This window comes from Alligator sinensis, unplaced genomic scaffold (genome assembly GCF_000455745.1).
Source record: "Alligator sinensis unplaced genomic scaffold, ASM45574v1 scaffold276_1, whole genome shotgun sequence".
Lineage (NCBI taxonomy): Eukaryota > Metazoa > Chordata > Crocodylia > Alligatoridae > Alligator > Alligator sinensis.
Window position 1 is genome coordinate 187,846 of NW_005842432.1, and position 27,622 is coordinate 215,467.

The 27,622-nt window shown below is 39.3% G+C and overlaps 1 protein-coding gene across 1 annotated transcript in view; it reads left to right on the top strand.

The window, feature by feature from the left end:
* The window catches only part of LOC102372075 (dedicator of cytokinesis protein 1), a gene marked incomplete at its 5' end in the record, with an annotated part of 257,236 nt that overhangs the window by 166,351 nt on the left and 63,263 nt on the right, over positions 1–27,622 (top strand). Inside the window, 5 exons of the mRNA XM_006030253.3 lie at positions 1,661–1,747; positions 6,404–6,580; positions 7,677–7,760; positions 17,612–17,749; positions 25,646–25,791. Coding sequence (XP_006030315.1) covers positions 1,661–1,747; positions 6,404–6,580; positions 7,677–7,760; positions 17,612–17,749; positions 25,646–25,791 — 632 coding nt within the window. The remainder of the gene's footprint in view (positions 1–1,660; positions 1,748–6,403; positions 6,581–7,676; positions 7,761–17,611; positions 17,750–25,645; positions 25,792–27,622) is intronic.

The window sequence follows — 27,622 nt, forward strand, 5'->3', positions numbered from 1 at the left end:
GGGAGGAGTAAGGGGGAGAGTTGGTTGCTGTATTTGGGAGGTATTTTTAATTCTGAAATATGTGGCTGAATTTATACTGAACATGCAAAAATTTGCATATAATGAATTCTAAATCTATAGCAGTAGGAAAATTAAACAAGGCTGGTTTTAGTTGGTTGAACACTGGACTGTTTTGCAGAAAAAGCTCAAAATTTTCAGGCCTTTACAATGTACTCATCCTTCATTGAAAGCAGTCTTGCCATAGGGATTCCAGCCAGGCCTCTTTTAAAACCAGTCTTTGCTACATCAGTAAATCTTTTACAAAACCATATGGTTCATCCCATAGTCAATAAAGCACCCTCTTTTATCACAGCCTGTGTTCACCAAATCAGTTTGAGCAGGCCAAAGTTGAATGTTTTTTTTATTTACTATTATTGTTTGACGTATAGCAGGAGTAGTAACAATAATAATACTTTGTGCTTATGTATCACTTTGCAATCCTAAATCTTAATATTCTTCTCAATAATAGTAGGCTCCTGGAAATCTCTGTGCCAAATAAACAGAAATTGGTTTGCTAAGCAGAGAACTAGGAGTTGTCTCTTCTGTTTCATTGTCCGCTTCCTTACTTGTACTGGATAGAGAATTACAAATTTACACCCCAGCCAAGGCTTGACAGTTGCAACCTATTGTGCTAGAAGGGGTTGATTTGCTTCAAAAACTCTCACTTTTACTACAGATGGAGAATATTCAGTTGTCTGTTACGTTGGCCTGTCTTGACAGACCTTGTATAATAAGTGGCGGGTCAGCTACTCTTTACAGATTTGGCTGTTAGTGAGTTTTGGTTGAGGAAGAAACAAGCAATCAGAATACTAGTGCTAAAACTAACAAATAAGATAAAGCTAAATCTTTAAAAAATTGCTGAAATAGGGTACAGACTTAAGCTCTTAAGTGACTTAGCAGCTTTTTAACACGTTAGAGAAAGACAGTCATATTATTATCTGTATCATTTAAAAACAAAGCGGGGGGGGGAGCAGGAAGTCACTGTGCCCAAGAAAATAAATTAGGAAATTTGGTTTGTCATGACTACAAAAAATAATAAATAACATTTACTCTTTGTTTGCACTGAAGACAGCAAGGAATGTATAAGTTGCATTTTAGCTCAGTCGCATGTTGTAGCTGTTTGGAAGATACGGTCTGAGAGATCCTGCTCTGTTGCAAAAGCTCTAGAAGTTACTTTTCAAAAGCACAGTATTTTCAGTTATATTGCAATTCCCTCCGAGTGTGGAATGAGAGCTTCTATGTCTGTGAGCTTCCACGAAGGGATAGCTCTTTTCCTAAAGTCTGTCATCTGTTTTTATCCAATGTGTTTTTTTCACATGAGAGGCAGAATATTTGGAAAATGACTGTTTAATAGAGTCAGGTGGAGCTTTTATACAATGTTAAAAGAATAATGTTTCCCTATTAAATACCTCACTGGTCTCAGCGTTCTAGCTAAAAAATTGCAGACATAACCCTGCAATATGACAGTTATTCCATTTGCAGTCTTTTTTTTTCGCTTTGTATTTTTTATACTGCTGCACTTTTTATTTTCTCTGGTAACAGAGTTGTATATCTTGGGTTACGATAAAGACTATAAACCTGCTGACAGGCTATTTCTAACCTTCCTGTGTTGTATTTGCAGAATATGTGGATTGAGAGAACTGTGTATTTGACAGCATATAAATTACCTGGGATTTTAAGATGGTTTGAAGTCAAATCAGTTTTCATGGTGAGAGAAATTTACTGAGATTACTTAATTAGAAACATCTCATGCTGTATTATTGTGTGTTTTATATTTGAGCAATTTATGTAATAACTCCAGCTTAATATCTGTGATCAACATCAGCATACTGGGGACTGACTTGCCCATTGTATTTACCGAAGAATAGGGTGGTTTAATAACCATATGAAGGTAGCAGAAGTAATGTTGTTCTAACATCAGTTCAAAAAGGTACATCCTACAAACCTGTGGGCTCTGGTTCAACAACACTTAAACACCTTTTATCTTGAAGCATGTGAGCTGTCCCTTTAATAGCAAAAGAGCTAGTCACATGCCTGAAATGAAGCAGAAACTTGCTAATTTAGATGCATCGGAAACAGGAAACAAAAAGTATTTTTTCTTTAAAAAAATAAATTAATAAATAAAATTAAGAATTGGGCATTTTGATAGCAAGAAGAAAACAATAAAAGTTAAATCAAATTACCATACTGGTACTCACTGAATTCCTTTTGTAAATGTAATTTGTGATTAACTAGTTGATTTTATCCTCCGCCCCCCACCCCCGTATTACTTTAAAATAATTTAAATATGTTTTAATAATTCCACAAAGAATTTCAACAAATGTACCTTCTTTTTCTAGCTCTATCGCTGACACTGTTTCTGATTGTTTAAGAAAGACATACATAAAATGTTTTTAATATTAAATTATTCTTACACAGCTCTTAATTTTTAAGTAGCAATAAAAATATCGTTACTGAAGTTTTTAAATCTCCTCTATGAAACCTGTTTTTAAAGGGAAAGAATAGTTTGCATATTATTAATCTAACCTTTTTATTTCTCCATTGTGACTGTTGGACAGTTGTATTAAAATGAACAAAAGTAATTCAGGAAATGTTATGGTATCTATAGTAACAATATGGATACGATATTTGACAGCAGTAGGCAACTGAATAAAACGCATTGAATTTTTTATTAATTTTGTATTTTTCTAACATAATCCTCATAGAAAGAAATACCTTTCTGATTACAAGAAGAGTTCTTTGCAGGTTGAGCATATCTTATGAAAATCAGTTCTCCTTATGAGTTAAGAACACCGCCTGACAGGCCACTGTATACAGACGATTTGCATGTGTGCCCCTTTAACGCTATGCATCTCTTAGAAATGTGCATAAATCCTTCTGATAGAGCTTCTTCTATAAGCCTTTTGTAAATAAGGATTACATTAGCCACATAGCTGAAAAATTATACAAAATGTAATTTAATCATAATGATTAAAGACAGCAAAGGATTACTTTTGACCTATAACGTTAGGTGCAGTTATGATAAAAGCGGTGTTAGGTGTTCATAAACATTCTTACCAGGTAAACATCTAGGGGCAAATTTCAAGTCTTGCGCTTTTGTAACAGATGCTCCAGATATAAATAACATAGATGATCTGCTAAATACAGTGGATGAAACTACATTTGAACATTTCATTGATTGTTGATAGAACTACAAAAATATTTTACAGGGCTTTTAAGTAAAGAGTTAATACAATCTCAAATCAGAAGAACAAATAATATATATGGTCTTTTCTGTTTTAAATAAATAATGAAACATGAGTTTTGTGAATTTATTTGTTGTTTGAAATTATTTGCTAAATAATTTCTGCTAATAAGTTTAGTTCCACAGTTTTTTGAATAATTTGTTATGAGCATTCAGTATTTCAAATCTGAGCTCATAGGCTGTACAGCTTTCAGATATTTTGTGGCTATTTCTCTTGCAAGTGGATGAGCATGACTCTTGAAATTAAGTTTTTGGTTCCAGTAAACATGTTTACAAATGGAAAATTTATGTTAAAATGTTTTATGTACAAACATTTATGACAATAAGTTTATCAACTAAAATATTCATGGAAAACAAACAACAAGAATGATCATAGCAAAAAAAAAAGTACAGCTTGATTTAAAGTGAATATTTTCAAGATAAAATTGGAGATATATCAATGATTCAGATGCTGGATTTTGAATTATAGTCAGTCAATGAATAAATAAAGCAGGCATACTAACATATGATGTATTATGGCATTTAAGCTGAACCCATATGTCAGGACTGTGACATACTTCATTTCTCTTTGCCATAGGAAGATGGTCTGGTCTATATAAGTACTTAGAAAAAAGTCATAATTTCAAGTGTTCAAATTTGTAATAAACAGGGATCAATCTTTCTTGAAGTAACTGGGGCTGACTTAAAATATGAGATCCACTCTGCTCACTCGACCTCAAAAAATAATTAGGAGAGAGTCACAAGAAACAGAAATGAAAAAGAAGGAAAATGAAGAAAAAATCCAGGGCTGCTCCTGAGAGAGAGAGTATAAGTTAAGAAGTCACTTTTTCACCTCAGTTAGTATTAAGTGTAACAGTTGTCCAGTTTCCTTTAAAAAACTTCAGTAGCAATTTATTTTCATGACAAATTATTTGCCAGTGTAACATCCTAAATTTAGCATTTAACTCTCACAATGGAACCTGCGTAGCTTTTAGTAACTATGCAGGCATTTTTGTCATCTCATTCACCCTATTCAAATTACAGTTCTTGCAAATGCAGCAGTCAGATGGAGAAATCTTCCAAGTGGGTAAGTCTGCTCTAGCTGACAGATACAACAGAGCTACTTGCATGTTACCTTGAATTTTAAAATAATGCCCAAAACGTGCTCTTTAAAATGATAATTAAAACAGCCTTGGTGTAATCAGATAGCAGGTGTAAGACCAACAACTAAAGAGATTTGATTATAAGTGGCTCTCAGAAGCATGTTAAGCTACTGATAGCTAGATAGGAGTGCTTCTTTATTTATGTAACGTTTATGTAAATTAGAATGTAATCAAATACACACTTGCATTTTCCTTACAAGCCCCAATTAACCTTCCTTTTCCATACCCAGCATACCATTTTCAGATAAATAACAACCAACCTTGAAATGAAGGATTCCAAAGTAGGGAATGTTGCTGGTTGGTTGAGATTTGGGTTTCTTGGGCTGTGTCCAGATGAGCATGGGCGTGAGGTATGTGGCACCGCAGACTTGTCTGTGGCGCTACACACTGTTCATGCAGGTGTCCCTGCAATGCTGCCTTGCAGTGCGGAGGGGTAGGGGATTGAAACCCATGCTTTAAAAAAGTGGTGTGGTGCACATGGTAGTAGCACACACCACCCAAAACCAGAGCCTGGCCTGCCAGAGCCATGCTCCAGCTGCCAGCCAGGCTCCAAGCTGCAAGAGCACCACAACTGCAGCTCCCCAAAGCCCCCAGGACCCGAGGTAAGGCTGCTGGGGCCAGCACAGTTGCTAGCCCCAGTCTCCCCTACCCCACCTGGGGTTATCTGCCGTGTGCCAGAGCACATGTGACATGAGCATTCCCTGGGGCCAAGTAGCAGTGGCATAACTTGTGCCTGGGGAAACACATGGCTGTGCCTGTCTGGATGCAGCCTTTCTGTCCATTTCTCCACCGATGTTAGCATATGTATTTTAGCTATATTTCAAGTATTTTGCAAATATTTTCATTCTATGTAAGCAAGTGTTATAGTTACTTGAATTTAACATATTTCCTTGCATACACAATGCCCCAAAATAAAATGCTCACCTTGTTTTTGAAAAACAAAATGAAGAAAAAAAGATCTTCCCTTATAATAAGTAACTGAATAGCAAGAGCTAAGAGACTGCAACTTCCTATTGTTCTGGTACCTGTGCTCAGACTTTACTTTTACTTTTGCCTGGTAAGGAACAGAAACTTCTCTTACCATATTTTCTTGCATATATCATTGCACACCAATTTCCAGCAGCAGGTTTTGGGGGAAAGAGGGTGTGTTGTGCGTGAGAAAATGTAGTAGTATCTTTTCTCATGGAGCAGTAGAGGGCCTATATGATTCGAATGAGACTGAAGCTGCTCACATTGCACTCACTTTATTCAGAATTGATTCACACTGTTAAAGAGTCTGAGGGTCTTTGGTTTAAATAATGACAACTTTGGGTTATGCAAACTTTAGGTTAGCTTTTGCCCTTTATTTCCTAAAATAGGAAGAACACAGTACTACCTCCTGGAATAAATGTGAGAATGTAATTGTTTACAGTACAACTTCTCAGTTTCCTGAGAGGATAGCACAAGCATTGCTGCAAAGGCCAGACAGAAATACCTTTTTTCCTTAATGGGTCAGCTTTTTAAGAGTACAATATCGAGTAACTCCTGACAACTCACATCAAGAAACTATCTGTTTTCTTACTATTACATTAAAAGGGTTTTCTTCTGTACTCATGAAGAGCTGCCTTTCTGTAGCAGTTTCCTTGTCCGTAACTTTCCCCAGTATCTAATAAGAAGTTCAGAGAATCTGTGCAAGGCAATTCCAGCACTTTAAACTTACTTGACCTTTGAGAGTGATAGGCGGCAATAATAATGCTGTACCAATGCAAATATAAACAAACCTACAGTAAAATTAAGTTAATTAATATTTAAAATAATTCATCACTATGGTAGTGTTTTTCAGTGCACTGAATCTTCACCAGACTCCTTGATTTGTACACAAAACACTTTGACTAATTCATCAGCTGTTAAAGTATAGTTAATCATTTCCAAACATACACACACTAAATCAAAATGGAATTTGCTCCTGATGAACATTTGTTTCATACTGTTCTTTTAGGTAGAAATCAGTCCACTGGAGAATGCAATAGAAACCATGCAGTTGACAAATGATAGGATCAATAATATGGTTCAACAACATTTAAGTGATCCAAATCTGCCTATTAACCCTCTCTCTATGTTACTTAATGGAATTGTGGATCCTGCAGTCATGGGAGGCTTCACAAACTATGAAAAGGTATGGTCAAAATTAGCTGTCATATTTATCTATCTCTTCAGTTGTAGAATTTCATCATGTAAAAGTGTGTGTGTGTGTGTGTGTGTGTGTGTGTGTGTGACAGAATGTGCACATGTGAGAGAGAGAGCGGGGGAGAGAGAATTTTGAAAAGCTAAAATGCCCCATGTGTATATTATAATGGGTTAATATTTATTAAAGAATTTTGTGGGTTGAAGAAACAACTGTAAGGTTTGTTTAGTAGTGAGGTTGAAACAGTGTACCAAGGGATATAAAGAACTGTATTTCTTTTGAAACAATTTGGTCAGATTTGATAGCTTTTAAAACATATGCTGTCATTCACCTGGAACTTCTTTGCATCAAGGTAGACGTTACTGTGTGAAATTCTGTGGCCTACATTACACGTGTAGGTAGATGACCTGATTATAGTGCTTCCTGCCATGATATCTCTATGCTTATATGGATTGATTTCCTGAAAGAGCCTTATTGTAAGGTATTAGTCCATTCCAAATGTGTCTAAATGAACTGAGCTACTTCATGTAGCTGTTATCTGATAAACATGTACAGAGGACAATTAAAAATGTTGAAAATATAAAAATTACATGAATGCCTTATTGATATGAGCTGATTTACATACTGCACATTCTCATAGGATAAATAAAAGAAATGTGCTTTCAGTTTCCTTTTTACAGAGTAACTTCTGTGGTACTTCAATATCTCCAGTGTAGCTCGCCTACACAGGACTCTCAGACCCCTGGGCTTTGATGTGTAGGGGTGTTATAGATGAGGAGGGCTCAGTAGAGCTCTTCAGCAATGCCACTGGTGTGTGACAAAGGGTTTGTTATTAACCTTTATGGGATAATTTTCCTTCCTCTACTTTGTTGCTTTCAAGACTTAAATGCCTTTGTATTAATTGGTGTTAAATATTGTACCTGTCCTTCCTCACCTTTACTTGTGTATTTGTAAAATGATACTTTATAGCAAAATCTGTTGCTTTGATTTCTTTACCTTTGCCTTAACTAAATATTTGCATAGGTATCAAATGTTGACTGATTTTCAGAAGTGACTGAAGTAACTGGTACTTTTCTGTCTTTGTTAGGCTTTTTTTACTGAAAAATACATGCATGAGCACCCAGAAGACCATGAAAAGATTGAAAAACTAAAGGACCTGATAGCATGGCAGGTAAAACTGTCTAATACATATTGTGCAGGGGCCAAGTGGCATATGAAGGCGGCCTGCTGTCACGTTTGACAAAATCCAGGCATCAAACTGCTCACCCTAGTGTATACATTTCAGTGGCATTTAGACTGACTTGGAACATGAGCTAAAGTTCATCTTTTTGAATCTGACATAGTTTGTCATTTTGTAATCCCACAAGTAACTAGCATTATTAACTCATTTTTTATCACATAGGCTATTTTTACCCTTTAAAGATACAAATATATTACCTTTCAAAGAGGTAAAGATCTTAGTGTTGGCTGATACTATTATGAATATAGTTCTAATTTTTCCTACTTTTTAATTCAGATTTAATATGAAATTCCATGTAAACTGCATTTAAATATTAATAATTTAAGCACAAACAAATCAAATACTAAGCTATGAGTCTGTCCTTTGTATATATGTATTAACAGTTGAATTATGTGATCACTTAATGTATCTTCAAATACATGTAGGTAACAGTTAATAAAAGTATTATATACAACAGGCACAGTAAATGAAGCTAGAGATTACTTGAAGCCCTTGCCTCATTCACTCTCTGCTTTACAAAATGGATATGTTATGATACATGGTGAAACTCTGCAATACCATGCTTACGGTTTCTGTTCATAGCAGAAACATACTTTAAATGGATTAATTGAGAGATTACACAGAGAATCTATGGTGAACCATGATAACCCAGTTCTCCTAGCCCTGTGCCTTAAATATAGCACCATCCTTCCCATGTGAAGAGCTACATTTACATGTACCAAAAATACATTTCAAGAAAACTATGTGCTGCTATTTTTATGATAAAAAATTATGATAAAAATCTACCAATGAGACTAGAAATGTTTTCACCATGGACAAAACCACGATTGTTTTTTTTTTTATATTCAATTCTCCCCTTATTATAAAGGGAATAATTAAAATTTCTAGAGGATTCAGTTTTACAGATAGCAGAAACCGAAGTTATAAAATTAAAAAATCCTCTGAAGGCCATAAAACTATTGCTGAACAAAAACGAGTTTGGTCTGCAAAAGTTATATTGATTTTTTTTTTTTCTTTTTTTTCCCCTTCTTTTCCCCTGCAAGCTTTCACAGCAGATTGGATTTTAGGAGTTTCAAGTTATACAGAAGAAAATAATTTGATCCCAAGAGAGTAACTTCATGTCAGCACTGTGTCATTGCCCTTAATAACTATATTAAAAATGAATTTTCATAGTGTTCATGGTTACAGTTTACCCCAGTAGAGGATCACATTGCTGAAAACATTAGTACATTTAAAATAAGAAAGTACTCTTAGAAAATGCACATAGAATATATCTAGGTTTTATCTTGATTAGTTAGATTATATAAATGCATATGTATATATATATAATTTCCACATTACTAGTTCAATTAAAACTGTGATGGACAATAAGAAACTTTTTGAAAAGAGATTAATGGAAACAAATTCTTTTTCTGAAAATAAGGGGTGCATCTGTCAAAAGACAGCTTTGTAAACTACCTCTGTCTTGTACAAATTTAGAGTATTTATATTTAAAACATTTCTAGAAACTATTTAATGTCTTACAGAAGGCAAATAGCATAACTTTATAGAAAAGGTGCAAGGATAAAGAAAACTTAAATATTGCTTCTCATGTAAGAAACTAGATAGACGGGGGGTGGGGGGTAAGAGAGAAGGGATGGAATATTTCACCCCTTAGCCACTAATTTGAATTCATCACCATCTCAGCAATGACTTCTTTCCCTGTATGTCAGAATCTGTTGATGTACATGAGTAAAAATAAATTGGGAAATCTCTAGTTCCTAGTAAATAGGTTTTCATCTAGCTTATTGTTGGTGCTGTGTGCTTTTTAAGAAGATTGCTTTTATTTGTGTGTGTGCATGTTCAGGTGTGCATATATACAATAGATACAAATTATATTATTGAATGTGACTAATTACTTCCTTAACCATTTCACTTGCATTGTTAGACCCCTTCACCTTGCCTTTCTCTCTTTGATCTTTTAGAATTACAGGCCCCTTGGGCTAGGACAGCGACTTCCATAGGCCCTTTCTAATAGTACTATAAATGAAAGAAGAGAGATCGAAAAATGAAAACTTAATAATCTTTTTTGATCAGTCTCAAACTGTAAGGCAAACTGGAACTACTGTCAGGAGAAGCCATTACAGAACAGGACAAATGCACTTACAGATGGAGCAATGTGGTAAAAATGTTAGGTTTAGCCTACCTTATAAATAAAAGGCCTTCAGTTTCTAGTGGTACCATTCAGTGTGGTGCTTTCCATTAGCTTGAAGTACGTGCTTATGAAAAAATAGTACGGACTAAATTAATGCTGTTTAAATCTAAATTTAGGATTTTCAATTTTCCTATGAAATGACGTGGTATTATTTTCACGGAACATGATTGACTGCACCAATTCATGGTTAGGTTTCAGTTTTTTAGGTCTACTTAATTGATGTTAGTGGGGTTCATTTTTTTCCTAATGTTTTACTTTTTATTTCTTGGGGAAATACATTTCCATAATGTTATTTGGACATGTAATGTTGAGCTAAAAATAGCTGATTCCTCAGCCCAGGATGGTAATAAAGTTTAATTTGATATGATGGCATAGTCAGTATCTCAACTGCTAGCCATTATATTTAGATCATACAAAGACTGATGCATAACACATGGAATGACTCCTTTGCCATACTGCTGCAGGTAACCTACAGTGTACAACATAAGCCATTCAGAAAATCTTGTTAAAGTAAAAGTTTTCATTTTCATAAGCATTTGGAAGTAGAATCGGAGTACTGTAACATTTTCTGTTTAAGCAGAAAACTAAAATCCCTGTCTGCTGAACATATTAAATAGTGTAGTAGCCTGGAAACTTTTAAAAATAGGGAATGATTAGGAGAAAAATAGGTTATGGAATAAATACTATTTGGAGTATTTTTTTTTCCTTTTGAAATTCAGTTATGCACTGTTATCTTTGATTTTTCTTTTTTTTACTCTATAATAAAGACATTCATCCAAAGCTAAGATCACCCTTCATGATCAATTAAAATAAACTAAACCCATCAATTATTTCAAGGTCAAATGACTCAGCAACAATATAACTATAGCAAAATTCAATCACCGCTACTCCTTGTATGTTCATACAGGTTTCCCATCAGAATTCTGTACCATTACTAACCAGATCTCCTTATCTCCTTCTGACTAAAGAAGAAAAGAGGGACTTTTCAGCTCAGGATTTTCAGGTTTTGTGGTAAACCATTTTGCAATTTGAAGCAACATCAGTGACAAAGTTTGACAATATTTTCAAATTGAATTTATAAGTGCATAGTATGTTTACATGCACTTGAGGTGACATTTTCTTTGTGGTATCTTTTATTGCAGTGGTTTTCAACCTGTGGGCTACAGATCCCTGGGGGTCCACAGACTATGCCTAAGGGATCTGCAAAAGATGACTGTGATAAATCAAAAGTATATGAATACCCCACTTACAATTCAAAGGGGTCCGCACCTCCATTTGAAATTTCCAAAGGGGTCTGCACCTGCATTTACATTTCTAAGGGGTCTGCAGATGAAAAAAAGGTTGAAAACCTCTGTTTTATTGGACTAACTCTGTAGTTGGTCCAGTAAAACGCATCACAAAAAAGCCCTTGCCTCTCATACATGTCCTGGACCGTCAAGGCTAAAACAGCGCTTTAGCCCTACTACACGTGAACTTGAACAAATATCTCCAAAACAGTTGCACATCCTCCAGCCAAGACTTCACCAAGTTTTCTCTTCAAATAAGACATTTATTTATACCTTGGTCATCTTATTCTTTCTCTGAAACAGATTGGGTGCTCTCTCTTGTCACACCCTATACCATATGATATTAAGACCACAGTGTCTCCAGCCTTTGAATGGACAGAGCTCATGTTTTCAAAATTAATCCTGTAAGATTTAATCCTGGATGTTAGCCTTCCTTCAACAGATACTCTATAAATAATAGAATCTCACACAGGTTTAACTGTACCCAGTGTCCTCTGAAGCTAGTTCAGCTAATAGTCTTCACCAAGACAAAAGAGAATGCTTAATCCATGCCATCTTTATGAACATATGGGTACTGTTTCCTGCCTTCTACTTGACTTCACACTAACATGACTAACTACATCTCTCTGCAGTTTCTCTAGTCAACTGGAAGGAGGACCCTTGGAGCCAGGGCCTCTATTTAACCTTTTCTGTTGAGCTTTTGATATCAACTATTTAAAACATGCATTTCATTAATACCTTTGATACAGCAGGGGACATTCTAGGCCAGCTGAATTTTTCAGTGCTGAGCCAGCTGGGTCTGTGTACTCAGACTCGCTCTGTAGCCATGGAAACGTGCATCTAGGAGTGAAACTGGGTCCCCCATCCCCAGAAGCTGCAGTTAATTTTTGACCAAGTCACAGAGGTAGAATCACCAAACTTCCAGTCCCCTGGGAATGATATCAGTGATACCTGCAAAACTGCCTCAACCCTGTAGTGCTTAGTGTATCCTTTTGTAGCACTATGAAGAGGTATTTAGCACTAAAAATGTAATACAGTAATACCTCTCTGTGACCTAAGGAAATGTCTTTATGGCTCAAGGCAGTGCTCTGCAGATAGTCTAGGTAGCACATGCTAGCTCCATAAATGAAAGTGGCATGGCAGCATTAACATTGTACTATGCCCAAACTAAATAGTCCTGCTGCAATGCAGGGCTGGCACAAGCTAATGTAGGTAGACTGCTTAGAATTCCCAACCAGATGTGCACAGAGCTAGCTTAGAGAACTCTTTACAACACTGGTTTACACTATAGAGATGTATAGAATCATGGAAAATCATAGAAAATTAGGGTTGGAAGGGACCTCAGAAGGTCATCTAGTCCCAAACCCCTGCTCAAAGCAGGACCATCCCCAACTAGATCATTCCAGCCAGAGCTTTTGAGCCTTAAAAATCTCCCAGGATGGAGATTCCTCCACCTCTCTAGGTAACCCGTTCCAGTCTTTCACCACCCTCCTAATGAGAGTTTTTCCTAATATCCAACCTAAACTTCTCTTGCTACCCTTGAGACCACTGCTCCTTTTTCTGTCATCTGCCACCACTGAGAACAGTCCAGCTCCATCCTCTTCGTAACCTCTTTTCAGGTAGCTGAAGACTGCTATTAAATCCTCCCTCAGTTTCTCTTCTAAATAAGTTTCTCTAGACTAAATAAGCCCAGTTCCCTCAGCCTCACCTCAGAAGTTACGTGCCCCAGTCCCCTAACCATTTTCATTGCCTTCCCCTGGACTCTCTCCAACTTGTCCACATCATTTCTATAGTAAGAGGTCCAAAACCAGCCACAGTACTCCACGTGTGGCCTCCCCAGTGCACAATAGAGGGGAAAAATTACTACCCTCAATCTTCTGGCAATGCTCCTACTAATGCAGCCCAGTGTGCTATTAGTCTCCTTGACCATGAAGGTACACTGTTAACTCATATCTTATTGTCCAGTGTAACCCCCAGGTCCTTTTCTGCAGACCTTCTGCTTAGCCTGTAACAGTATATGGGATTCTACTATCCTAAATGCAAGACTTTGCACTTGTGCTTGCTGAACCTCATGAGGTTTCTTTTGGCCCAATCCTCTGATTTGTCTAGGTCACTCTGAATCCTAGCGCTACCCTCCTGCATATTTACTCCTCCCCACAGCTTGCTGTCATCCACAAACTTGCTGAGGGTGTACTCCATCCCATCTTCCAGATTGTTAATGAAAATATTGAACAAAACTGGCCCCAGTACTGACTGCTGGAGCACTTCACTTGATACCAGCTGCCAACTGGACATTGATCCATTGATCGCTACCCTTTGAGCCTGACGTTCCCGCCAGGTTTCTATCCAGCTTGCAGTCCATTCTTCCAACCCATACTTCCTTATCTTGCTTGCAAGAATGCTGTGGGAGACCATATCAAAAACCTTGCTAAAGTCAAGGTATATAACATCCACTGCTTTCCTTGCATCCACAGAGCCAGCCATCTCATCATAGAAGGCAATCAGGTTGCTCAGGCATGACTTGCCCTTGGTGAATCCACGCTGACTGTTCCTAATCACCTTCTTATCCTGCAAGTGCTTAGAAATGGGTTCCTTGAGGAGGACCTGCTTCATGATTTTTCTGGGACCTGAGGTGAAGCTGACTGGTCTGTAGTTCCTTGGATCCCTCAGATGCATTGCATCCAGCCCCATGGACTTATACACATCCCACTTTTCTAAATATTCCCTAACCTATTCTTTCACCACTGAGGGCTGCTCACCATCTCCCCAAACTGTGCTGCTTGGTGCAGTAGTCTGGGAGTTCACCTTGCCTGTGAAGACTGAGGTAAAAAAGATGTTGAGTACTTCAGCTTTTTCCTCCTCATCACTAGGTTGCCTCCTCCATTCAGTAAAAGACATACATTTTCCTTGACCTTCCTCTTGTCACTAACATACTTGTAGAAACCTTTCTTGTTACCCTTTATATCCCTTGCTACCTGCAACTTCAATTGCTCTTTAGCCTTTCCGACTTCATCCCTGCACGCCCAAGCACTATTCTTATACTCCTCCCTAGTCATCTCTCCAAGCCTCCGCTTCTTGTAAGTTTCCTTTTTGTGTTTAAACTTACTGAAGAGTTCTCGGCTAAGCCAAGCTGGTTGCCTGCCATGTTTGCTATTCTTCCTGCGCATTGGGATGCTTTGTTCCTGCACCCTCAGTAAAGTTTCTTTAAAATACAATCAGCTCTCTTAGACTCCTTTCTCCCTCAGACTGGCCTCCCAGAGGATCCTGCCCATCAATTCCCTGAGAGAGTCAAGGTCTACTTTTCTGAAGTCCAGGGTCCTTACTCGGACCTGTGCTCTCCTTACTTCCTTTTGTCAGGATCCTGTACTTGATCATCTTGTGGTCACTGCTGCCCAGGTTGCCATCCACTTCTACATCCCCCAGCAATTCTTCCCTGTTTGTGAGCAGCAGGTCAAGAAGAACATAGCCTGTAGTTGGTCTCTCCAACACTTGCACCAGGAAGTTGTCCCAAGTGCTCTTGAAAAACTTCCTAGATTGCTAATGCACTGCTGTATTACCCTTCCAGCAGATGTCAGGGTGACTGAAGTCCCGCATGAGAACCAGGGCCTGTGATCTGGAAACTTCCACTAGTTGTCTGAAGAAAGCCTCATCCTCCTGGTCTGTTGGTCTATAGCAGACACCCACAACATCACCCTTGTTGCTCTCCCTGCTAACCTTAACCCAATGACTTTCAACAGGCCTATCTCCAGTTTCATACTGAAGGTCTGAGCAATCATACAGTTCTTTTACATACAGCGCAACTCCTCTTCCTCTTCTCCCCTGCCTGTCCTTCCTGAACAGTTCGTACCCATCAATGACACTACTCTAATCTTGTGAGCTATCCTACCATATCTCTATTATTCCAATCACGTCATAGTTCCTTGGTTGTGTGAGGACTTCCAATTCTTCATGCTTGTTTCCTAGGCTCCATGGTTTTATGTACAGACACCGGAGGTAGATAGCTGATTGTCCTACTTTCTCAGGAAGAATGAGAGCACCTCCCCTGTTGCCTCCTCCTGCTTGAGCTTCCTCCAGGTCATCTACTTCCCTACTTACATCAGGGCTTTGTCCATCCCCCAGTGAGAACCTAGTGTAAAGCCCTCCTCACTAGGTTAGTGAGCATGTCTGCAAAGATGCTCTTCCATCTTTTTGTCAGGTGGATCCTTTCTCTTCCCAGCAAGCCTTCTTCTTGGAACAACATCCCATGGTCAAAGAAGCTGAATCCCTGCTGGCGACACTACCTGCATAGCCATGCATTGATCTGCAGGATGTGTCCACTCCTGGCCAGGCCCTTTCTCTTGACTGGAAGGACAGAGGAGAACATCACCTGTGTCCCTGTCCCCTTCGCCCTTGCACCCAGAGCCCTGTAGTCAGTGATGATCTGCTCAGGATCACCCCTGGCAGTATCATTGGTGCCCACATGGATGAGCAGCATGGGGTAGTAGATGGTCAGACATACCATAAACTTCTCTTTGATCAACTTCTGGAAAGAAGTCACATATTCCAAACAGCAATACTGCTTTTTTCTCCAAATATTGAGATTCTGCCACAGTAGAGTGGGACCATCAGTGCTAAAGATCTTTCTTTGTCTTCATAGGGAAAAGTGCTCTATACCCATTCCTGTGTCAGCCTCATTGTTCTCAGATTTGGTTAAGCTACTGCAGAGCTTGGCCAATGTATACCTTACATTTATAAACACTTCTCTTAAAAAGAGTGCTTGGCTTTAAATTCTAGCTTCTTACTAATCCTTGTTATGCAGGAATGAAGCAGACCATTGCTTTAAACTCTGTCAGCCATTAATCAATATGTGTGCTGCAACCAGCAATATCCCTGATGCAAGAAACATTTTTATAAATCTTAAGATACTTGTCCAAGCCTCTCTTTTCTCTTGCACCTAGGGAAAACAAATTAACCAACTGACCTCTTAGAACCGTGCACAAGAGGGTCTCAACTTGGTCTTTGGTCATTATGGCAATTTTGAGATTTGTTTAATATAGACAGAGTAACAGGAACAAGATAAGTTTAATGTTTAAGCTTTGCTACTGAGTATAAAGCACGTGGATTATAAATAAATGTGGATAAAGTAGAAATATTGTACTTATTCTGTCTTTCCTTTGAAGAGTGCCAAGAGAAGCAACAGCTGCTTGCTCTTAAATAGCAAGAAAATGCATTTTATTCATGGATTCATCTTGATAAGATTTTTTGAATTTGTTCACATGTAATTCAATTGTGTACTTATTATCCTTCTTACTAATAAATCTGCTCATGGAGATTGCTGCTCAGTCATATTAGAAAAATCTGTTTTTAATCAGTATTATGGGTTAATTATGAATTATTAAGAAGAAGCTTCTTAACTTGATTGCTGCAAAGAATATCTAGCTTAGAATCAGTGCTCTGTGTACTGAAGCTGATCTCACAAAGGAAATATTTTTCTTAAGCTTGATATAAGAAATCTAATTGTAGGTCTGTATAACAGTGGGAATGAAAATGTCTGTCTTAAAACATTTTAAAAGGTCAACTACACGTCCACCCTATGAACTAATTACATAAGTTTGTGTTACCTTGGATATTTTATGACAGAAATCTTGCAGGTAAATGGTTATTTTCAGTTATAAGAGAGAATTAATTTCATTCTCACTTACCTACCTAACCTACTCCCCAGCAGAGTTCTTTGAAAACCATTTTGTGATGAAAATCTTCTAGACATTATTATGTAAAGTTGTATATTTCCTTAGCAAATACTGTTGTATACTATATAGTTCTAGCTTTCCATATATGAATAGCTAGGAATTTTTGCAGCATAATGCAGGGCTTTATAAATAACTTTTGTTAAATAAAAACAATCTGAAGATTTTTTCTCTGTCCTGTTTAGTCTCAAGAAACCTGGTTGGGCTGACATTAATAACCTAGCTTAAGAGTCAGCATTCATCAGCATGCCAATTTACAGAACAGTTTGGGTTTTTTAATGTAATGGCAGTATTTATTCATGCTGATAAATTTAGCTGTGTTTATGGAATGTGATTTGTGGACAGAATTATGTATACATTAATTATAAAGAACCATGGCAAAAGAGTGAAAATGAAACCTTGTGTATTATTAAAAAGGATCGCTAATTATTTCCTGTGTTAGGTATGATTTTATAGAATAATAATAATAATAGTTCATTTGTCTTAGAAATGTTAAAGTATATTTAGAAATCCTCTTGCTCTCTTCCCTCCTTGTTGGCGATCAGAAAATTAATTGTGATCTAATTTTATTTTTAGATTCCGTTCTTGGCAGAAGGGATCCGAATTCATGGAGAGAAAGTAACTGAAGCGCTTAGACCGTTTCATGAGAGAATGGAGGCCTGTTTCAAGCAACTTAAAGAAAAAGTAGAAAAGCAATATGGGGTCAGAACAATTGTGAGTTGTCCCGAAATTATATTTGAAAAAAGTATCTGCTTTTAGATTTACTGTAATATATAGGGTACTTTATAATTTTCCTAACTTAATTCACATTGATGAATGTCTTGAAGGATGAAATCACACACACACACACACACACATATACACACACACACACACACACACGTGCGCGTGCACACCCCCACCCCCCCAGTTAAAACAGAGGATTGTTTAAGAATATTTGGTAAGTTAATGATTTTATTTTTTGGTAGGCGATAATGCTAGTGATGGGTTTAAAATCAGTTTTATACGGATGATTATTTTTCTCATTAGCTTCCCCAAAATTCTGCAGGTGAGTAGCCTGCAAAATATGATCACTTGGCAAGTATTACATGTTAGATCAGGGGTATCAAACTCATTTGGTGCTCTGGGTCGGATGAGGGACACGGAGATGGAGCCAGCATGTGCATGCATCACATACCATGAGCTGGCCCCACATGCCTTGTACAGCTTGCCTTGGCTCCAATCCTATGTGCTGCATACAGCATGTGCCAGTCCTGCACACTCTATTCAGCACACAAGGTGTGGGACACATGCTGCATGCAGTACTCGCATCAAACCTGTCCTGTACACTAGATACAGCATGCAGGGTTGGTCTGTAAGCCCAATGGAGACTCAATGGCCCCAGATCCAGTGTGCAGAGCCAATCCAGCACGGGCATCAGTCCAGCCCCATGCACTATCTATAGCACATGCACCAGGTTCAGCCTTGCATGCCCTATGCAGTATTTGGGGTTGGGGCAGCATGTTGTACACAAGGCCAGTCCAAGACCCACAGACAGTATCATGGGCAAGTCAATAGGGCTCTACTGTAATTATCCTGTACCGTATGCCTGGCCAGGTCTTCTGAAGCAACCATGTATTTCAGGAAACTTCAGTTACACTTTCAGGCCCTAGGAGAAGTGACCAAATGCCCTTGGAATCATTCAAAAATCCATATTAACTTGACTTCTCAGAATAGGAGTTCATCCTAAAATATCTAGAACTATCCACTGGGGGTCAAAATGTTGCATTTTAAGGTACTTTGAAAGAAGCGACAATCCCCAAGTGGTGTTTGACATCTTTGATGCATTCCTCTTTTGATGTTAGACATACATGTTAAAGAGTGTCACAGAGTACCTCTTGCAAAGTTAGATGTCAGAACTAAGGTAGTTTTAATTCTTTTTAAAGTCAGTAAGCGTTTTGCATTTGTAGGTGCACCAAATAACTGGCTGCTCTTAAGGACAGATTGTACCTTTGACCTTACTCGCAAGGCTTATGCTACTATCATTCCAATTTAAATTTAAGGTGACTGGGGTTAAGTTGTTCTAGGTGAATGATTCTCAGCACAATATTTTCATTTCTGCCCTATGAAAATGTAATTTTTGGCCACCACTTTTGCCTTGGCTTCTGGGTGAAGAGAGGAATTTTTAAAATCCCCACAGATTTTGTATCTCTTCCTTAAAACATAGATTAGTTACAAAGGAGAGGTTTTTTTAATTATTTAAGATTGAATGTTTCTGCTTAAAGACAGTGGGAAGTTGTTTTAAGTTGCAAGTTCCTTTAGCCAGCTACTAATCTCTTAATAGCTAATGTATTTTTAAGGGGTGTAGGTTGTCTGCCAATGTATTTTTAAAGCTGTTAATAAACTCAGTGGGCATGTAAATTGGGCCAGTCTTTTATCCTCATGCTCATCCTGTACCAGATGAACAGAGTTACAGTTAGTTTCAGGCTGGCTTTGCCAGACTTGTATTCTATAAGTATATTGAAAGCTACTGTTATGAATTCTTTGCCCATCAGCTTTTATCATTAGCACTGACAAAATTTCTAGCATTGTTATAAGTATTCTTTAAACTTTTGGTTAAAATTGTCGTGAAAAAAGTAATGTGTAAAGCCTATATCGAGACTGTAAACTCTTCCCCTTATTACTCTTAAAGAAAAAACAATTATGAATGTGTTGAGCATTTATCCAAAATACAGGCAAATATATAGCTTCAAGTTGAAATATGTTTTCTGTTTACTCATTTATATTGATTTGTACTGTTTGTTGTGGTCCCAAATGGCTAAACAGATTTCAAACTGGAATAAATGATGAGGGAAAATTCACCTACCATTTTGAAGAGATTTGACTTGCAACCACATATAATTTGTCTCCAAGAAAACAAATAACTAAATGTTGTTTAAAGCTAAACATTTCCACCCCCTCTCTCCAAAAAAATTTAAAAGAGTAATTTTATGCAATAGCAAATATACAGGACTAAACTTCACCCGGGGTATCATTAACTTATTTTTAAGGTAGCAAAAGTTCATTTCCTGTCAATAAGAATTTTAAAAATAAAGGCATGCACCAGTTGCATATTAAGCACTTCATAGACAGCCTGTAATGCCAGCTTGTGTTTCTGGTTCCCCTACTCTCTGGCTACAATATATACTCCAGCTCTGGCTTCTTGCCTAGCTCCATAGAATAGTGTAGGGAGCATGCACTGTAATCCAATTATTTCCCATTTAGAAGGAAAGCTGATGGGTAAGACACAGCAGACAAATCCCAGCAGACTAAAGAGACAAAACAAAATGTTTTATGACTGGTTAGAGCAAAATGATGAATTCTGTAGGCAAAATGGCAGTGGCATCCTGGAAAAATGCCAAATTGATATTTGCCTTATATTTGAGGCAGGTTGTGCATGTCAGAGCACTGTGTCAGCCAGTGTGTGTATTAGGCAGATGTCAATGCATTGGTTTCTATTCAGATAAGTTGCAAAGGTTATCACTGCAATCATAAGAGCTAAGGTTATAGTTTAATTCAAACAAAAGCTCAAAATTAAGAGCACAATTTCAGAGCACTAAGTGAATTCCACAGTAACAGAGTAAGCATGGTATAAGTATAGATCCAGGCAAGATGGCCACTCTTATCAACTGGGGATTGCCAAGGAATGTCAAGTAGTATGCTTCTTTAGCTTTTCTAATTTCTGTCTGTGTTTCCTGAAGGATTCCTCAAGATGAGATTAGTTTCTTTGATGGTCTTTTCAAGAAGTGTTGTGCCTCATTATACTAGAGGCCCAGCATTCTTTGACATGAAACCAGTGTTGATGACTGGAAACATATACATCCAATTTGGTCCCCCAGAACCCTTCCAAGCCCTTTTTGTTGAAGTAGATGCATCAGACTTTACAATTTGAGCTGTCTTTTCTCAAGAGACATGGTCTAAAGAAAGAAGTACATACCTGCTGTGACAGAACACCTTTGGGTGCCTGTCACTTTAAGGGCCAGAGCGGACATCAGGGCAGCTGGCAGGTGTGTACCATAGTAATGAGGCAGTTGCATGACTGCAGGAGAGCCCTGAGATTGGAGGAGGGAGTAGATTAGCCTCCATTTTAGATATAGGTTCTCAGGGCTGGGTCAGCAGTCGGCTGCTGGAGAGACACCATCTGGCTCAGCAGCTGCTCAGGAACAGCTCGGAGTTAAGGGCAAGAGCTATGGGGATGGCAGAAGGCTCCTGGTCTTGAGTATGACTGAAAACTGCACCCTGCTGGGGAAGGATGGCCTGTTGGGGCTACCCATGGTGGGGTAGCTCCCCAGAAATGCCAGGCCAGTTGCCTCCCCATTGAAAGGCAGGTAGGGGCACCTTATAACCCTAGTCCCCACTACCCAGTGGATTATAGAGAAGATAGTATGACCAGGCACACCTAGAGGGAGGCACCTGAGCCCAGGATAAGACCCCAAGGCCCCAGCGGGGGCAGGGGGGGCAGAAGTAGTGGCTTGAAAAGGAACTAGCAGCTGAGTCAGCCCAGGATGAGGCATAAGGCTGGTGGCCATTTAGAGTAGGGTGCATTGTCGCGCCTGAAGGGCTGCATATGGGCCAGCCAGAGAGTGAGTAGCCAAGCCTGAAGGTCAGAGAGTCACAGAGTAGGGCAGAGTGAGAGTGGCTGAGTGAGGGGCAGTACAAAAGAGGCCCTTTGAGAAGGGGCAGAGTAAGTGAGGCCCTGTGAGAGGGGGCAGTGTGCAAGAGAGAGTGCTAGAGGCCCAACAAGGGGCAGAGTTAGCCTTGCTGTAGACCAGTGCTGTAAACAACTTAGGATGCCATCTGTCAGGATGGGACACAATAAGGGAAGGTTGGAGTCATGTGTAAACCCCTTGGCATCAGGGTATTAAAATGGACAGTCTCCCGCTTTTGATAACTGGTTTATCCCAACAAGTCGTGGCAGGAAAGACAGGGCAAACTGCCCTAGATGAAGTGGCAGGCTGGTGTGGTGACTGGCCACGAGTTGGCGCCTTTGTCATACCAGCCTTTCAATTCACGAAAGAGAAGTCCATCTGTACAAAATTAGAGTATTTGGGACAAAGAGTAGCTGCTTAGGAAAATGGTGTTCAAGAAATGGCTAAAGGGTGGTCAAAATTTGGAATGGGCTTCCAAGGGAGGTGGTGCTCTCCCCTGCCTTAGAGGTCTTTAAGAGAAGGCTGGATAGGCATCTGGCTGGTGTCCTCTGACCCCAACACTCTTTCACCTGGCTGGGGTCATCTGTTCCTAGCGCTTTTTCCTGCCTAGGCAGCGGGTCGGACTCAATGATCTGTTGAGGTCCCTTCCGACCCTAGCATCTACGAATCTGTGCCACTTCCTCAAAGCCCTACCAGGTTCACAATCGCAGTGCCTAAGGGCAATAAAAACCTGGAACACCAGTGAACAACCCTCTGAATAAAACACAATTCAGTAGTCTCTGTTTGGGCTTATTTCCTGTAACTTTTGATGTCCATGCATACAGTTGTGCATGGAATTGTATATCAAATCCTGCAGTGCATGTGCTTAGCTGAAGAACCATCAGGCTAAGCTGCAGCCTCTATCAACCCCATCTCAGCCATGGATTTCATTGCAGAACCACTTAATTCCAAGGGCAATATGACCATCCTGGTTGTTATCAACTGGCTGACAAACATGGTCCATTTCATTCTGTGACCGATTTCCTACTACAAAGGAGGCCACTCAGGTCTTTGTAGATCTCATCTTGAAACTCCACAGACTGCCATTCATCATCATCATCTCTTAAGCGATGCACTGTTTTCCTTCACCTTCTGGAGGGAGTTCTTCACTGTGTTGAACATAGGGTCCTCACATTCCCTGCCTCTGACTAGACCATATATCCTGGTTTGGCTGGGACACTCCAGAATTTCATAACCTGGTCCTGAACAGTTTGTCAAAAGTTCCAAGTTGGAGTCCGGTGGTGAGGTGGAGCAGCATGAAGCGGCAGGCAGGTGGCCAGGCAGGCACCATTGCTTCTGTGTGGGGGCAAAGAGAGCAGACCGGATCAGGCCCCACCTTGTCCACAGATGGCATATCCTTGCTTGGATTTTTGACCAGCCAGACTGGACTGGCCTATGGAATCCTGAAATGTTCCAGCCAAGCCGAGATGTATGGCCACCCTACCTATGACCCATAAATTGATGGTCAGACAGTGCAAGTTAACTAAGTCCTTGAATGGTACCACCATATTTTTCCTAATTACCACCAAACTGTAAATTTTGGGGTGAGTGGTGGATATCATATACAAGTCAGCCATCAAGTTTTATACAACACACAGATGATTTCCATAAGGGCTTGATCACAGTAGCTGTCTTTGTAGGACCTGTTGGCAGAACACATACCAAGAACTCTATTTGAGAACCAACGGTTCTTAGTAGAATCGGATGGAAAATGAAATTGTACGTGCACCAGGGTAAGAGAAGTTTCATTTATGCGGAGAAGCTCTGCGACAGCTCAAGGCTAAGACTTTCACCACATCAAACCAATCCTAAACTCTTCTGTCAGTCATACTGTGGAGAAAGCTGACTGTGTGCTAAGCCAACTGAAATTGAAACATTTGCCTTTCACTTGAGGACCATAGACATGAAGTGAGAACTCATTGTTCAAACTTGAAATACAAAGTTTGAAATACAAAGCATATATCGAGAAAACCAAAGCAAAAGTGAGATCACGATAAAACAACATCTAGAAACAGGTTAACTCCAAATGGAAAAGAAAAACAGCTGTGCTCAGATCAACCACAGATAGCCCTTTGATGTTCAGTAGTATAATGTGTGCCCCGTGTGGGGCGAGGTGCATACATGCAGAAAGGATCAAGCCAGTTCTGATACAATACATCAGTGACTGGCTCAAACTGACCAGCATGTAGTCTTTATCACCTGGTCTGCATTGTGCCCTAGGGTATCGGAAGAATAGTGGCCAGTCACGCAGAATGGACACTCCAAACCACAGACCATACAGCATCTGCTCTGCTAGCATGCATCTGTTAGGAGACTTAAATCATGAAGGAAATTATTACTACAACAGAACCTTGCAATCCATCTTTGGAGTCCGTGTGCTCCAAACTATGGTGATGGAGTGCATGATTGCAAGGAACAGCAGCCTCTGCTTAGATGAGACTTTCAGAGTCAGAGGAACCATGCACAATTTTGCAATGATTGACCTGTCTTCACACAGGTGTTGGTTGCTGTAAAGTAAACCTCATGAAATGGCGCTATGTCAGCCAGGCCCAAAACATGAAATCTGTCTGTGCCAAAAAGTAGACCATAATACCTCATATGCTTCATTGTCAACTTCTGGGTGGGGGGAGCCATGTACAGCTGACAATTTAAGTACTGTTATAGAATATGCTGGGGCCTGCACCCACAAATGATCATCATTTGTCTGACAGACATAAAATTAATGAAGCAAATGACTGAAATCCCTCCTGCCTCTGGCAAACTCCCTGACTTTTTCATTGAAGGGTAGGTTACCTTGCCTTTACTGCAGAGTAAGAGCTAACTTTCTGTAAGTTCATACTCTCAGTTACTTTTCAGGGTCTTCATGTTTATATCCTGAATTTCAGATTTTTTGTATTGGTGACATATTTAAGTCAGTGCTTGACATATTGAGAAGAAGGAAAAAAAGTCTGGTTTGGCACTTATATGTCAACTATATTTGGAATTTACCAGCCTCGATGGTATCCTTTTAAATGTTTTTTCATCTGTAGTCCTTTAAAACGGTCCTCCCCAACACATTTGAAGACATGTGTCTCTAAACAATAATTTATTCCCAAGCAGAAAAGAGAATTTGACTTAACTCTACTTATGTGTCAGGTGCTTCAGTAATATACATTAACATTGTCAAGGAGCCGACTTAAAAGTCTTATCCAGGTGGGGTTATCTTGCCAGTTCACCTCTGATCCACTACTAAGAATTGTCAGAATTGATGGAGTTTTATCATTTCTGTCTTTCTTGTATGCTGCCAATTTATGGTTATTTGACAGGGTGGAAAATCTATCTGTGATTAAACAGCATGAGATATTTATTCTTGTCTGAAATAGTTCAATTATTATATGCATATATCAGTTATTAATGACTAACAAAGCTTCAGAACTGTTAAAAGAATGTCTGCTTTACAAAAACTTTAAATTATTTTCTTTAATGTCTGATGTCATTCTGTCAATGGCTTGTTCACAAAAACATCACAGCCATATTTTTTAAATGTTGGCTTATTTTAAATATACTGAAAGTCACGTGATGTGCAAACATACATGCAGAGAAGACTAATAGTTGTATATACATATATTTTCCCTTAAAACAAATATGATTTATAATATTTCCTTATTAAATAATATAGGCACTTTTAAAATCAATGGAATATCAACATTCACTTAATATTAAGTGTATTCTTACCGTATTTCTCAATCTGGACAAAAATGTATGCAACTATAGAATCAGTATCTCTCAATATGATTATGTAAAGATGGTAAAAATAATATAAAACTCTAGACAGAAAGAACCTTATAAACTGTCAACATTACTTCTAATACACACATTTCAGATCGTTCTAAAAAGAGTAAGATGTTATATTTCTTTCTTGTAGCCCTCAAGTTTAGATGATAGACGAGGAAGTCGGCCAAGGTCTATGGTTAGATCATTCACTATGCCGTCATCTTCAAGACCTTTATCTGTTGCATCAGTATCTTCCATTTCATCAGACAGTACACCTTCTAGACCTGGCTCTGATGGGTAAGTAAGCTATCATCATTATAGGCTTACGATTGTTGGTAACAGCTGAGTATACAAATCCATGGTTTTAAGAAACTAACACAGGGGCAAGCAATTATTTGTGCCTATGGGCCACATAGGCAGCTCTAGGGAGCTGCCATGGGCCAGTCAGCACTCCCCACAAACACACTCTGCAATGCCCAGAGCCCTCACACACTGTGGCTCTTCTCCACCAGTGCCAACAGTGCACAGCCCAGCCCACCCCAGCCCTGCTCCAGACTCGCCCCAGCTGGAGCAGACCAGCCAGAACCCATACGCACAACCCTGATTCCAGCTTGCCCGTGACTTCTCTCAATTGCCCTCCTATATTGAGCAGTGTCAACATCTGGGAAGAAGCTGCTACTTGGCGTGGCATAAAAGCGGTCCTTCCCCTCAATGCTGCAGCTGCCCAGAGCCTATGCCTGAGTTGCCTGTGCCTCCTCTCCACCGCCTTCACCACTGCTTCTGGGCTGCCCAGTGGGGTAGTGATGGCAGTGCAGAGGAACCACAGGGCAGCCCAGGAACAGGTTCTGGGTGGCTGCAACAAGAAAGGCCCGGTAGCGGTGAGAGGGAGGGGCCACTTTTCCCCCATGCCAAGCAGCAGCTTCTGCCCGGCTGCTGTCGAAGCTGCCGCTGTTTCCTGTGGGTAGGCAAGTCTGGAGCAGGCCTGCAGGCATGGGGCGGGCAGGTGGCATTTCTGTGCACACAGGTCCCTCGCTGTACCATGGGGTTGGAGCCAGTGGCGCCAGCAGCTGGAAGGAGCCTCCACCGCCTGGGCTGCCTAGAAAGGCAATCCAGCTGCAGAGCCACCTCAGCCCTGCTATTTGCCTAGAGGGTGGTGGGATGCAGAATGGGCCAGATGGCGCCTGGGCCAGGTCGGACTGAGGGACTCGCTGCAGGCCAAACAAAGTCCCTCTGTAGACCATATTTTGCCCTGAGCTAACAGCATCTAAAAACCGCATTCATTACAATCACAATTCCAAGTTGATATGTTATTTTATTATAGTATGAAATTAGAATATTATACATTTATAGAATTGCTAATATGAATAAGAAAAGCTTACATAAATGTCTTATGAGCAAGCTATTTCTATTTGGAAAGATAATTCAGGTGCACATTGTAGAAATTTTATGTTAGATGATTCTTTTCTGCCCCCATAACAATAAAACTTAGCTCTTTCTCAAACTGATTGCAATTGAGAAGAAAAGCACCATTTTAAATAGGTATCATCACTTAAAAGAATCATGCTTTTTCTCAATGCTGATTTAACTGACTGTACTATTTGATTATTTTATCGTTTTACCAAGATAAGTACGATGCAGTGTCAGATGTGTGAATGTTTTTCTTTCTAAATTAGACCTAAAAACTACATGTATTCTTTTGAGTGGGCTACAAGAAGTAGCTATCCCAAATGGATTTACACTAAGCCTTTGGTGAGCTGTTTCTTTTTAATTGCATTCAGTAACTCTGGTAGTGGTGAACAGTGCTAGAGGAGCAAGGGGGATGGAGCAGGGCAGATGGGATGGGCTGCCATCTCAATTATTCCTTCTCAGTTTTGCTGTCTCCAAAAAAAATAACTTTGTCAGGATTATACTTCACGTAAGAAAATGGCTTAGCCATTTCATGCATGGAGAGTAGGGAACTGTCTATGCCATGCCTTCCATACAGGGATATCTTCTCTATCTCACACTTCTTGTCCTTCTTTCTCCATTGCTACATTCCTCTCTCTTGTCCTTACTCCAGTCTTTTTATATTCTTGCTTTTCTCCATAAGCTTTTTTTATTATGTACCTCCCTGTCAGCTCTGTTGTTG